This window comes from Nerophis lumbriciformis, linkage group LG01 (genome assembly GCF_033978685.3).
Source record: "Nerophis lumbriciformis linkage group LG01, RoL_Nlum_v2.1, whole genome shotgun sequence".
In the NCBI taxonomy this organism is placed as follows: domain Eukaryota; kingdom Metazoa; phylum Chordata; class Actinopteri; order Syngnathiformes; family Syngnathidae; genus Nerophis; species Nerophis lumbriciformis.
In genome coordinates, this window is record NC_084548.2 from 74,612,137 (window position 1) to 74,627,372 (window position 15,236).

General features: G+C 41.8%; 1 protein-coding gene across 1 annotated transcript in view; it reads left to right on the forward strand.

Annotated features, from left to right (window-relative positions):
- plxna2 (plexin A2) overlaps positions 1 to 15,236 on the forward strand; it is a 665,104-nt gene that overhangs the window by 486,484 nt on the left and 163,384 nt on the right. Inside the window, exons 14-16 of the mRNA XM_061925716.2 lie at positions 6,037 to 6,154; positions 6,234 to 6,370; positions 13,725 to 13,892. Coding sequence (XP_061781700.2) covers positions 6,037 to 6,154; positions 6,234 to 6,370; positions 13,725 to 13,892 — 423 coding nt within the window. The remainder of the gene's footprint in view (positions 1 to 6,036; positions 6,155 to 6,233; positions 6,371 to 13,724; positions 13,893 to 15,236) is intronic.

The window sequence follows — 15,236 nt, forward strand, 5'->3', positions numbered from 1 at the left end:
CTACAAATACAACAATTAAATTAAAAAAATAAAATAATAATACATTAATAATAATAATAATCAGAAATAAAATAAGAATATTTTATATACATATATATATATATATATATATATATATATGTATATAACAGCTACCAACCATTCACGAAACCCAACACAACACTCCAATACGTGCACCATGACAGCAACCACCCACCCACCACCACGAAAAGAATACCTACCGGAATCAATAAAAGGCTATCGATGCTGTCATCTAGCAAAGCTGAATTTGACCAAGCAACCCCCCCGTACCAAAAAGCCCTTGATGAAAGCGGATACAATTTCACCCTCACCTATGAACCCACGCCAGGAAACCAGCCAAAAAAGAACAGAAAACGGAACGACATCATCTGGTACAACCCCCCATACAGCAAAAACGTCTCAACGAACATTGGACACAAATTCCTCAATCTGATTGACAAACACTTTCCCAAAGACAACATCCTAAGAAAAGTATTCAACAAGAACAACATTAAATTGAGCTACAGCTGCATGAACAATATACGACAAATCATCTCAAACCACAACAAAACAATTGCAAATGAGCCGTCGGCCCTCAGACAGAGCGACTCCAAAACCAACAAAGGATGTAATTGTCGAAAGAAACCTGATTGCCCTCTCAACGGGGGGTGCTTACAAACATCAGTTGTCTACCAATCTAAGGTAATACGCAAGGACATTAACACATCCGACACATATGTAGGATTAACCGAGGGAGAATTCAAAACCAGATGGAACAATCACAAGGCTTCTTTCAGGAACAAAAACCTGCGAAATACCACAGAACTCAGCAAACACATTTGGCACCTCAAAGACAATAATGTTGAATATTCAGTAACATGGCAAATTCTTGCATCCAGCACACCTTACAATAGTGGTAATAAAAGATGCAACCTATGCTTGAAAGAGAAACTGTTTATTATTTACCGTCCAGACCTGTCATCCCTCAACAAGCGCAGCGAAATTGTAACAACATGCCGCCATAGACGGAAACACCTCCTAGGTAACACATGAGCCAATCACCACGCCCCTAGGCCAGCCTGTACCCACCCACTCTGTGCCCTATATAAACCATGGTATGCGAATGCTCCCATTAAAATCTCCTGACGATTGAGGGTACCGCCCCTCATGAAACAGGCCTGTAGAGATGAAATAGTCTTGTGATTTTTTTCCCACACATACATATATATATATATATATATATATATATATATATATATATATATATATATATATATATATATATATATATATATTTTTTTTTATTTATTTTTTTTTTTTAAGACGTTTTTTTTAATTAAAGAAATATTTTACTAACACGTATTGTGGAAAGAAAAGAACGTCAGTAAAGTATACTAAAAGACACCAAAACGCATCAATTGAATTTGTTTTAGCCCGTTAAATTCTCTAGCAGCTGTAAAATTATAAAAGGATGTTGCTGAATGGACGATGTGTCTAACATTTTTTTTTATTTCCGACCGTTCAAAAATGTTGACACACGTAAAAACGGAGGATTTTTGATCCTACAGCCGTGTCAGTTAGCACGTCATTCGGACACATGCTAAATAAAACGCAAATTAGTGCTCGCAAAACGGTAATGAGTGTTGATAAATCACTTTGCGCGTGCTAGGTTTGTCTCCATACCGATTTAAAAATGTTTTTCGATACTTTTCTAAATAAAGGGGACCACAAAAAAATGTCATTATTGTCTTTATTGTAACAAAAAATGTTAGTGTAGATGAAACATATGTTTATTATTGTCATTTAGTCCTTAAATAAAATAGTGAACATACTAGACAACTTGTCTTTTAGTAGTAAGTAAACAAACAAAGACTCCTATAAAAAGACTCCTACAAATTGTGTCATTTATCTACCTATTATTTTGTCTACATTATAAAGGACAAACTGTAAAAATGGATTATTAATCTACTTGTTCATTTACTGTTAATATCTGCTTATTTTCTGTTTTAACATGTTTTATCTACACTTCTGTCTGTTAAAATGTAATAATCACTTATTCTTCTCTTCTTTGATACTTGACATTAGTTTTGGATGATACCACACATTTAGGTATGGATGTGATACCAAGTAGTTACAGGATCATACATTGGTCATATTCAAAGTCCTCATGTGTCCAGGGACGTATTTACTGACTTTATAAACATAATATGAATTTAAAAAAATTAAGAAAAAAGATTTTGTGACGATAAAAAATACCGATGTAATCGTAGTAGTATCGACGAGATACGCTCTTGTACTTGGTATCATTACAGTGGATGTCAGGTGTAGAAAACATTAACACAGTACGTATGATTGGCAAGATCGGTATACGATTTGTGTTAAATTGTGAATGTTATGAGTTATTATTGTATGGCGCGAGTGTAGCTTGGTGGCAAAGCTGAGACCCCGCTCCTAATTTTGCTCCACATGCTTTGATGTTGAGATGAAATGTTTTGTAAAAAAAATTATTGAATTTCAAAAAACCTGGGTGTCAGGTTCAAACACTGATGACATCTATTAAACAAGACAAGAGGCAAAGAATCAAACAGAGACAGAATCAAATTTGGACTCAATATTGAGGAGAAACATGGTGACTATTGTTGCGTTTTGGACCAGTTGTTCCTCCCAGGGAATTCAAGTCACAATTCGCTCCCAAGTTCTTTCCGACACTTAAAGCTGAGTTGAAAAACCACCAGAGACAGAATAGGTATTTTGTTGTATATTCTCAAAGCTTTGCCAATATACATTGATTGAGACCAGTCTAACCATAGAACATTCTATTGCGCCTCCCAAAATGGTCTGTCCTCCCAACGCCAAAAACCTCTCTTTCCTTCCCCCTCCCTAGCCATAACACAAGCACACCGTCTCCCTAGCCATAATACATTCCAAAGAACTCAAGGTTAACACACACAGTTTGCTTGCTGACAGAGCATCAAGAGAAGAAGTGGAAAACACGAGCTGTTTTCAAATATGACAAAGAAATGGAAGAAGTACAACTTAAATTCGGATATACAGGTAAAAGCCAGTAAATTAGAATATTTTGAAAAACTTGATTTATTTCAGTAATTGCATTCAAAAGGTGTAACTTGTACATTATATTTATTCATTGCACACAGACTGATGCATTCAAATGTTTATTTCATTTAATTTTGATGATTTGAAGTGGCAACAAATGAAAATCCAAAATTCCGTGTGTCGCAAAATTAGAATATTACTTAAGGCTAATACAAAAAAGGGATTTTTAGAAATGTTGGCCAACTGAAAAGTATGAAAATGAAAATATGAGCATGTACAATACTCAATACTTGGTTGGAGCTCCTTTTGCCTCAATTACTGCGTTAATGCGGCGTGGCATGGAGTCGATGAGTTTCTGGCACTGCTCAGGTGTTATGAGAGCCCAGGTTGCTCTGATAGTGGCCTTCAACTCTTCTGCGTTTTTGGGTCTGGCATTCTGCATCTTCCTTTTCACAATATCCCACAGATTTTCTATGGGGCTAAGGTCAGGGGAGTTGGCGGGCCAATTTAGAACAGAAATACCATGGTCCGTAAACCAGGCACGGGTAGATTTTGCGCTGTGTGCAGGCGCCAAGTCCTGTTGGAACTTGAAATCTCCATCTCCATAGAGCAGGTCAGCAGCAGGAAGCATGAAGTGCTCTAAAACTTGCTGGTAGACGGCTGCGTTGACCCTGGATCTCAGGAAACAGAGTGGACCGACACCAGCAGATGACATGGCACCCCAAACCATCACTGATGGTGGAAACTTTACACTAGACTTCAGGCAACGTGGATCCTGTGCCTCTCCTGTCTTCCTCCAGACTCTGGGACCTCGATTTCCAAAGGAAATGCAAAATTTGCATGGTTGGGTGATGGTTTGGGGTGCCATGTCATCTGCTGGTGTCGGTCCACTCTGTTTCCTGAGATCCAGGGTCAACGCAGCCGTCTACCAGCAAGTTTTAGAGCACTTCATGCTTCCTGCTGCTGACCTGCTCTATGGAGATGGAGATTTCAAGTTCCAACAGGACTTGGCGCCTGCACACAGCGCAAAATCTACCCGTGCCTGGTTTACGGACCATGGTATTTCTGTTCTAAATTGGCCCGCCAACTCCCCTGACCTTAGCCCCATAGAAAATCTGTGGGGTATTGTGAAAAGGAAGATGCAGAATGCCAGACCCAAAAACGCAGAAGAGTTGAAGGCCACTATCAGAGCAACCTGGGCTCTCATAACACCTGAGCAGTGCCAGAAACTCATCGACTCCATGCCACGCCGCATTAACGCAGTAATTGAGGCAAAAGGAGCTCCAACCAAGTATTGAGTATTGTACATGCTCATATTTTTCATTTTCATACTTTTCAGTTGGCCAACATTTCTAAAAATCCCTTTTTTGTATTAGCCTTAAGTAATATTCTAATTTTGTGACACACGGAATTTTGGATTTTCATTTGTTGCCACTTCAAATCATCAAAATTAAATGAAATAAACATTTGAATGCATCAGTCTGTGTGCAATGAATAAATATAATGTACAAGTTACACCTTTTGAATGCAATTACTGAAATAAATCAAGTTTTTCAAAATATTCTAATTTACTGGCTTTTACCTGTATGTAAATATCTGCCTCCGACACTATACTCTCTGTACAGTCTTCAACCACGCTCTGTTAAAAGATTGTACTCCTCCTTCTTTATTTGACTTTCTCCCCCCACCTGACCACAGCTGCTTCCAGAGGGAAGTGGGTCGTAAACAGCGTAGCCTTTGGTTACCGAACAGTTCAAAAGAAGAGTTTGTAAAATAGTTCAAAAAGAGTTCCATAGAATACCGTATTTTCCGCACCATAAGCCGCCCTGGGTTATAAGCCGCGCCTTCAATGAACGGCATATTTCAAAACTTTGTCCACCTATAAGCCGCCCCGTGTTGTAAGCCGCATCTAACTGCGCTAAAGGAATGTCAAGAAAACAGTCAGATAGGTCAGTCAAACTTTAATAATATATTAAAAACCAGCGTGATGTGGGCGCGCATGGAGTCGTATATCAACATGGACAGAGCTGCGTGAAAAAAGCCACCCGGCCTCTTCGCGTAAACTTAAACTTACCTTAACCACTCGCTCATCTTTTCTTCATCCATCCCTTCGAGTTAGCTTTTATGATGACGCCGGCTGGAAAGGTCTCTTTTGGCAAGGTCTTCCTTTTGAATATCACCATGGGTGGAAGTTTCTGGCCATTAGCATGGCAAGCTAGAACCACAGTGAAGGATGACTTCTCATTCCCTGTGGTGCGAATATTCACCGTACGTGCTCCCGTTGTATCCACAGTGCGGTTCACAGGAATATCAGTTGCTGTGAAATAGTAATCCGTGTGCGGATGGAGGGATTGCGTCTTTTCATGAACCGGATCCCTGACGCTTAGTAGGAGCCATTTTGTGGTCTTTACAGATGTAAACACACAAAGGAAATGAAACGTACGGTATATCCGCGCGCTTTTTCTTCTTCTACGCGGGCGGGTGGTTGCTTACAGTAGAAGAAGAAGCGCTTCCTGTTCTATGGGGGCGGGTGCTTACCTTGGCGGTTGCTTGCGTAGAAGAAGAAGCGCTTCCTGTTCTACCGGGAAAAAAGATGGCGGCTGTTTACCGAAGTTGCGAGATCGAAACTTTATGAAAATGAATCGTAATATTAATCCATATATAAAGCGCACCGGGTTATAAGCCGCACTGTCAGCTTTTGAGTAAATTTGTGGTTTTTAGGTGCGGCTAATAGTGCGGAAAATACGGTAGTTCAAAAAGGGTTCGTAAAATACTTCAAAAAGAGTTCGTCTGGAAGTTGGGCAGATCCTGCCATCTGTCCGCTTTGAAGTCCCAGTGGAGTTTTACAAGCCTTCTTCCTCTTGGTAGGCCTCAAAGACAGCTTCCTGTCCTTTTGCCAGGAACTCAATGTTATACAAAGCTTTTGTGATCATTTAGAAACAATTATTCTAACACTGGGACATATTTATTTGTTTTGCGTAGGATTGTTTGTGAGATGGACGCGGCCCCCGCCGATAGTCGACCCGGTCCGGTCCAGCTTTGCGTCGGGGAGTGCAGACCGGAGCTGAGAGCTCGATCCAATCAACTCTACTCCTTCGTGGTAAAACACCTTGACGAAACAACGTCCATCAATCTGCCATTTTCACACATATGCTAATGTTTATTTTGTGTTTATTCAGACACCCACCATCACGGGCGTGTCACCCAGCAGAGGCCCAGAGTCCGGGGGCACCAAGGTGACCATCATGGGGGAGAACCTCGGCGCCGGCAGCAACGTTAGCGTTCAGTTTGGAAACCAGACGTGCGAGTTCTTCAGGTTAGTCCTCATCAACCACTCTTTTATTGCTTTTACCTTCAATCTTCTTTGCACATTTTAATGCAATATCCACTAAAAATTACAATTAAAACATTTTGGCCGGGGGTCGGGCTCTATATATGCGCACTAATTGACTGAAAGAGCACGCACTTGGCGTGATGATGTCATGTTATCCATGGAAAAATGCATTTTTAGACCATATGATTTGCCATCAAACACCATCCTCACCGTGTATGGTGAGGATGGTGTTTTGCTGACCTCGACTGCGGATGTTGTGGATCGGTGGAGAGAATACTTCGAAGACCTCCTCAATCCCACCAACACGTCTTCCTATGAGGAAGCAGTGCCTGGGGAATCTGTGGTGGACTCTTCTATTTCTGGGGCTGAGGTTGCTGAGGTAGTTAAAAAGCTCCTCGGTGGCAGGGCCCCGGGGTTGGATGAGATCCGCCCGGAGTTCCTTAAGGCTCTGGATGTTGTGGGGCTGTTTTGGTTGACAAGACTCTGCAACATCGCGTGGACATCGGGGGCGGTACCTCTGGATTGGCAGACCGGGGTGGTGGTTCCTCTCTTTAAGAAGGGGAACCGGAGGGTGTGTTCCAACTATCGTGGGATCACACTCCTCAGCCTTCCCGGTAAGGTCTATTCAGGTGTACTGGAGAGGAGGCTACGCCGGATAGTCGAACCTCGGATTCAGGAGGAACAGTGTGGTTTTCGTCCTGGTCGTGGAACTGTGGACCAGCTCTATACTCTGGGCAGGGTCCTTGAGGGTGCATGGGAGTTTGCCCAACCAGTCTACATGTGCTTTGTGGACTTGGAGAAGGCATTCGACCGTGTCCCTCGGGAAGTCCTGTGGGGAGTGCTCAGAGAGTATGGGGTATCGGACTGTCTGATTTTGGCGGTCCGCTCCCTTTATGATCAGTGTCAGAGCTTGGTCCGCATTGCCGGCAGTAAGTCGGACACGTTTCCAGTGAGGGTTGGACTCCGCCAAGGCTGCCCTTTGTCACCGATTCTGTTCATAACTTTTATGGACAGAATTTCCAGGCGCAGTCAAGGCGTTGAGGGGATCTGGTTTGGTGGCTGCAGGATTAGTTCTCTGCTTTTTGCAGATGATGTGGTCCTGATGGCTTCATCTGGCCAGGATCTTCAGCTCTCGCTGGATTGGTTCGCAGCCGAGTGTGAAGCGACTGGGATGAGAATCAGCACCTCCAAGTCCGAGTCCATGGTTCTCGCCCGGAAAAGGGTGGAGTGCCATCTCCGGGTTGGGGAGGAGATCTTGCCCCAAGTGGAGGAGTTCAAGTACCTCGTAGTCTTGTTCACGAGTGGGGGAAGAGTGGATCGTGAGATCGACAGGCGGATCGGTGCGGCATCTTCAGTAATGCGGACGCTGTATCGATCCGTTGTGGTGAAGAAGGAGCTGAGCCGGAAGGCAAAGCTCTCAATTTACCGGTCGATCTACGTTCCCATCCTCACCTATGGTCATGAGCTTTGGGTTATGACCGAAAGGACAAGATCACGGGTACAAGCGGCCGAAATGAGTTTCCTCCGCCGGTTGGCGGGGCTCTCCCTTAGAGATAGGGTGAGAAGCTCTGTCATCCGGGGGGAGCTCAAAGTAAAGCCGCTGCTCCTCCACATGGAGAGGAGCCAGATGAGGTGGTTCGGGCATCTGGTCAGGATGCCACCCGATCGCCTCCCTCGGGAGGTGTTTAGGGCACGTCCGACCGGTAGGAGGCCGCGGGGAAGACCCAGGACACGTTGGGAAGACTATGTCTCCCGGCTGGCCTGGGAACGCCTCGGGATCCCCCGGGAAGAGCTGGACGAAGTGGCTGGGGAGAGGGAAGTCTGGGCTTCCCTGCTTAGGCTGCTGCCCCCGCGACCCGACCTCGGATAAGCGGAAGAAGATGGATGGATGGATGATGATTTGCCTGAGCGGCTAGGAGACCCCGAGAGTAACAAGCGCTTGCCTTGTTGCCTTTCCATTAAGAACAATAAACTAGTTTTTAGTATAAGTTTGCTGGTTTCAAGAAATGTAATATCATTATGTCAAGATAATGGCACTAGCATTTACTTCATTTAAGAATATTTTTCAACATATTGAGCAAAAAGGTCTCATATTTTTATTTTCTACCGAGAAAAGTGCACTTGTTATTAGTGAGAATATACTTATTTTAAGGTATTTTTCGGTTTATTGAGGTTAGCTAATTAGGGACCGAGTCCCTTTGGGACAGAGGACCCTATTGAATTTCTAGCGTTTTATTATTATACCGCCGCCTCTTTGAGCTGTAATTTGACCCCCTTAACATGCTTCAAAACTCACCAAATTTGGTCGACCCTGACCTCGACCAAACTACACCAAAGTACTCTCAAAGACCCTGACCTCGACCAAACTACACCAAAGTACTCTCAAAGACCCTGACCTCGACCAAACTACATCAAAGTACTCTCAAAGACCCTGACCTCGACCAAACTACATCAAAGTACTCTCAAAGACCCTGACCTCGACCAAACTACATCAAAGTACTCTCAAAGACCCTGACCTTGACCAAACTACATCAAAGTACTCTCAAAGACCCTGACTTCGACCAAACTACATCAAAGTACTCTCAAAGACCCTGACCTCGACCAAACTACATCAAAGTACTCTCAAAGACCCTGACCTCGACCAAACTACATCAAAGTACTCTCAAAGACCCTGACCTCGACCAAACTACATCAAATTACTCTCAAAGACCCTGACCTCGACAAAGCTACATCTAAGTACTCTCAAAGACCCTGACCTCGACCAAACTACATCAAAGTACTCTCAAAGACCCTGACCTCGACAAAACTACATCAAAGTACTCTCAAAGACCCTGACCTCGACCAAATTACATCAAAGTACTCTCAAAGACCCTGACTTCGACAAAACTACATCAAAGTACTCTCAAAGATCCTGACCTTGACACAACTACATCAAAGTACTCTCAAAGACCCTGACCTCGACCAAACTACATCAAAAACCCTGACCTCGACCAAACTACATCAAAGTACTCTCAAAGACCCAGACCTCGACCAAACTACATCAAAGTACTCTCAAAAACCCTGACCTCGACCAAACTACATCAAAATACTCTCCAAGACCCTGACTTCGACCAAACTACATCAAAGTACTCTCAAAGACCCTGACCTCGACCAAACTACATCAACGTACTCTCAAGACCCTGACTTCGACCAAATTACATCAAAGTACTCTCAAAGACCCTGACCTCGACCAAACTACCGGTACATTAAAGTACTCTCAAAGACCCTGACCTCGCCCAAACTACATCAAAGTACTCTCAAAGACCCTGACCTTGACCAAACTACATCAAAGTACTCTCCAAAACCCTGACCTCGACCAAACTACATCAAAGTACTCTCAAAGACCCTGACCTCGACCAAACTACGTCAAAGTACTTTCAAAGACCCTGACCTCGACCAAACTACATCAAAGTACTCTCAAAGACCCTGACCTCGACCAAACAACATCAAAGTACTTTCAAAGACCCTGACCTCGACCAAACTACATCAAAGTACTCTCAAAGACCCTGACCTCGACCAAACTACATCAAAGTACTCTCAAAGACCCTGACTTCGACCAAACTACATCAAAGTACTCTCAATGACCCTGACCTTGACCAAACTACATCAAAGTACTCTTAAAGACCCTGACTTCGACCAAATTACATCAAAGTACTCTCAAAGACCCTGACCTCGACCAAACTACATCAAAGTACTCTCAAAGACCCTGACCTCGACCAAACTACATCAAAGTACTCTCAAAGACCCTGACCTCGACCAAACTACATCAAAGACCCTGACCTCGACCAAACTACATCAAAGTAATCTCAAAAACCCTGACCTCGACCAAACTACATCAAAATGCTCTCAAAGACCCTGACCTCGACCAAACTACATCAAAGTAATCTCAAAAACCCTGACCTCGACCAAACTACATCAAAATGCTCTCAAAGACCCTGACCTCGACCAAACTATATCAAAGTACTCTCAAAGACCCTGACCTCGACCAAACTACATCAAAGACCCTGACCTCGACCAAACTACATCAAAGTAATCTCAAAAACCCTGACCTCGCCCAAACTACATCAAAGTACTCTCAAAGACCCTGACCTTGACCAAACTACATCAAAGTACTCTCAAAAACCCTGACCTCGACCAAACTACATCAAAATACTCTCCAAGACCCTGACTTTGACCAAACTACATCAAAGTACTCTCAAAGACCCTGACCTCGACCAAACTACATCAACGTACTCTCAAGACCCTGACTTCGACCAAATTACATCAAAGTACTCTCAAAGACCCTGACCTCGACCAAACTACCGGTACATTAAAGTACTCTCAAAGACCCTGACCTCGCCCAAACTACATCAAAGTACTCTCAAAGACCCTGACCTTGACCAAACTACATCAAAGTACTCTCCAAAACCCTGACCTCGACCAAACTACATCAAAGTACTCTCAAAGACCCTGACCTCGACCAAACTACATCAAAGTACTTTCAAAGACCCTGACCTCGACCAAACTACATCAAAGTACTCTCAAAGACCCTGACCTCGACCAAACAACATCAAAGTACTTTCAAAGACCCTGACCTCGACCAAACTACATCAAAGTACTCTCAAAGACCCTGACCTCGACCAAACTACATCAAAGTACTCTCAAAGACCCTGACTTCGACCAAACTACATCAAAGTACTCTCAATGACCCTGACCTTGACCAAACTACATCAAAGTACTCTTAAAGACCCTGACCTCAACAAAGCTACATCTAAGTACTCTCAAAGACCCTGACCTCGACCAAACTACATCAAAGTAGTCTCAAAGACCCTGACCTCGACACAACTACATCAAAGTACTCTCAAAGACCCTGACCTCGACAAAGCTACATCAAAGTACTCTCAAAGACCCTGACCTCGACCAAACTACATCAAAGTACTCTCAAAGACCCTGACCTCGACCAAACTACATCAAAGTACTCTCAAAGACCCTGACCTCGACCAAACAACATCAAAGTACTCTCAAAGACCCTGACTTCGACCAAACTACATCTAAGTACTCTCAAAGACCCTGACCTCGACAAAGCTACATCTAAGTACTCTCAAAGACCCTGACTTCGACCAAACTACATCAAAATACTCTCAAAGACCCTGACCTCAACAAAGCTACATCTAAGTACTCTCAAAGACCCAGGCCTCGACCAAACTACATCAAAGTACTCTCAAAGACCCTGACCTCGACCAAACTACATCAAAGTACTCTCAAAGACCCTGACCTCGACAAAGCTACATCTAAGTACTCTCAAAGACCCTGACCTCGACCAAACTACATCAAAGTACTCTCAAAGACCCTGACCTCGACCAAACTACATCAAAGTACTCTCAAAGACCCTGACCTCGACCAAACTACATCAAAGTACTCTCAAAGACCCTGACCTCGACCAAACTACATCAAAGTAGTCTCAAAGACCCTGACCTCGACAAAGCTACATCTAAGTACTCTCAATGACCCTGACCTCCACCAAACTACATCAAAGTACTCTCAAAGACCCTGACTTTGACCAAACTACATTAAAGTACTCTCAAAGACCCTGACCTCGACAAAGCTACATCTAAGTACTCTCAAAGACCCTGACCTCGACCAAACTACATCAAAGTACTCTCAAAGACCCTGACCTCGACCAAACTACATCAAAGTACTCTCAAAGACCCTGACCTCGACCAAACTACATCAAAGTACTCTCAAAGACCCTGACCTCGACCAAACTACATCAAAGTAGTCTCAAAGACCCTGACCTCGACAAAGCTACATCTAAGTACTCTCAATGACCCTGACCTCCACCAAACTACATCAAAGTACTCTCAAAGACCCTGACTTTGACCAAACTACATTAAAGTACTCTCAAAGACCCTGACCTCGACAAAGCTACATCTAAGTACTCTCAAAGACCCTGACCTCGACCAAACTACATCAAAGTACTCTCCAAGACCCTGACCTCGACCAAACTACAACAAAATACTCTCAAAGACTACAAGTGAGTATCCAATCACAGTCTGGTTAACACCAGGCTACCTAGATAGGCTACTGTCAACAACTGGTGATCTGATTGGCTATGGCAATGATCTATCAACCCTATGTGCCCGCTCACTTACAGTGCACGGACGCCCGCATTGGGCAGATTAGGTACAGCATGGCAACATAAGCTCGCTGAATTCTGATTGGATAAAAAGTCTAAGCTAAACATGAAGAGAATACGAATACTTTTAGATATTTAGGGAAAATCAATTAAAAATGACTTTTATATTTAATTATGATGATGATTTCTTGTAAAGAAGGTCTTGCTTGACGACACATCACTGACTACAATAAATTGTTTTTTGGAAGCGCTTTTTTTCACCCTTTGGATCCGAGTTAAGCCTAAATAATCTGCACTACAACATGCTCTGGCTAATAATAGCGCCAACACTCCCGTGGACATCTTCATGTGTTCATTGTTAATTGAAACCTGCTCTTTCTTCTTCGCACACTCCTCTTTCCTTCCACTGGCATGCCCTCCTCCTACGTGGCCGTCTATTCTGGGACATCCGCGCTGTAGTCTTGACTGCCGTACAGCGTGAGGTTGCTGTTCTTAACGAGGTGTAGCGGGATAATGACTACTGGTAATGAGCTGGGAGCAGGCAGGACCAGGAGAATTGAGGGTGGTCACATACATTATATCCTACACATTTTTTCTCTATGGCTACTGTCGGAGGCAGATATTTACATATATCCCGAATTTAAGTGTTACTTCTTTTATTTCATAATCATATTACAAAACAGCTGGTGTTTTTCTTCCAATTGTGGTCTTTTGGTTGTCTGCAAATACTGCGTGCTTAACCTTGAGTGAGGAATGTAAGAAAGAGAGATACTCCTTTCTCTTATCTTCAAGGGGTCAGGCCATCTTGGCGGCGCGATTGAATGTTCTATGCTGGACTGGTCTCAATGTATATATGCAAAGCTTTGCAAATATATTACAAAATACCTATTCTGTCTATGGTGGTTTTTCTACTCAGCTTTAAGTGTCGTAAAAAGCTTGGGAGCGACTTGTGACTTGAATTCCCTGGGAGGAACAACTGGTCCAAACGCAACACTACTTTATACTACTTTTTTTTATCCTTTGCTTCATTAGATACTGACCTTTTTTTCCCTCATTCATGTCACTGTAAAGACAGTGTCAGGTTTAAGCACCAAACTATTTATTAAACAAAACAAGCAGCAAGGAGTCAGCACAATTATGAAGCAAAGTATCGTCGTCATGATCCTTTCCGTGTGCTTGCAGTCGAACCATGACAGAAATCGTGTGCTGCTCGGCGCCGTCCCTGTCCGGGATCGGCCCGGTCCGTACCAGCGTGAGCGTGGACCTGGCCCTAATCCGAGAGAGCCTCACCTTCGAGTACATCGACGACCCCACCGTGGTGCGCATCGACCCCGACTGGAGCATCGCCAGGTAAAGTCCCGAACACGCCCGACTGTTCACATCCCTTCATTCCGGTTCCCATCAAGTCGCCGCTGGGAAGTTCTGCCGTTAGCGGGCGCCGGTCGATACTTTCCTCCTTCCACGGGCGGAGATGAGATGGAGCTCAGATAGATGCTCCGCTAATTAAAAGGAGAAAATCAATGTGTTCTCTCCTCAATGTAGTGAGAAATCACGCTAAAGTCCAGCGCTGGAATCTATTAGCATCCTTGTTTTCAGCTGAAGACCTCACCAGATAATAAATGATAATAAGGAAAAAGATATAAATGTGATATAAGATCATTTATATATGATATAAGAGAATTTATATATGATATAAGTGTGATATAAGAGAATTTATATATGATATAAGAGAATTTATATATGATATAAGTGCGATATAAGAGAATTTATATATGATATAAGTGTGATATAAGAGACTTTATATATGATATAAGTGTGATATAAGAGAATTTATATATGATATAAGTGTGATATAAGAGAATTTATATATGATATAAGCGTGATATAAGAGACATTATATATGATATAAGTGTGATATAAGAGAATTTATATATAATATAAGTGTGATATAAGAGAATTTATATATGATATAAGTGTGATATAAGAGAATTTATACATGATATAAGTGTGATTTAATATAATTTATACATGATATAAGTGTGATATAAGAGAATTTATATATGATGTAAGTGTGATATAAGAGAATGTATATATCATATAAGTGTGATATAAAATAATTTATATATAAGTGTGATATAAGATAATTTATATATGATATAAGTGTGATATAAGATCATTTATATATGATATAAGTGTGATATAATATCATTTATATATAAGTGTGATATAAGAGAATTTATATATAAGTGTGATATAAGATAATTTATATATAAGTGTGATATAAGAGAATTTATATATGATATATGTGTGATATAAAATAATTTATATATAAGTGTGATATAAGAGAATTTATAGATGATATAAGTGTGATATAAGAGAATTTATATATGATATATGTGTGATATAAGATAATGTATATATAAGTGTGATATAAGAGAATTTATACATGATATAAGTGTGATATAAGAGAATTTATATATGATATACGTGTGATATAAGAGAATTTATATATGATATAAGTGTGATATAAGAGAATTTATATAAGATGTAAGTGTGATATAAGAGAATTTATATATGATGTAAGTGTGAAATAAGAGAATTTATATATGATATAAGTGTGATATAAGAGAATTTATATATGATATAAGTGTGAAATACAAGAATTTATATATAAGTGTGATACAAGATAATTTA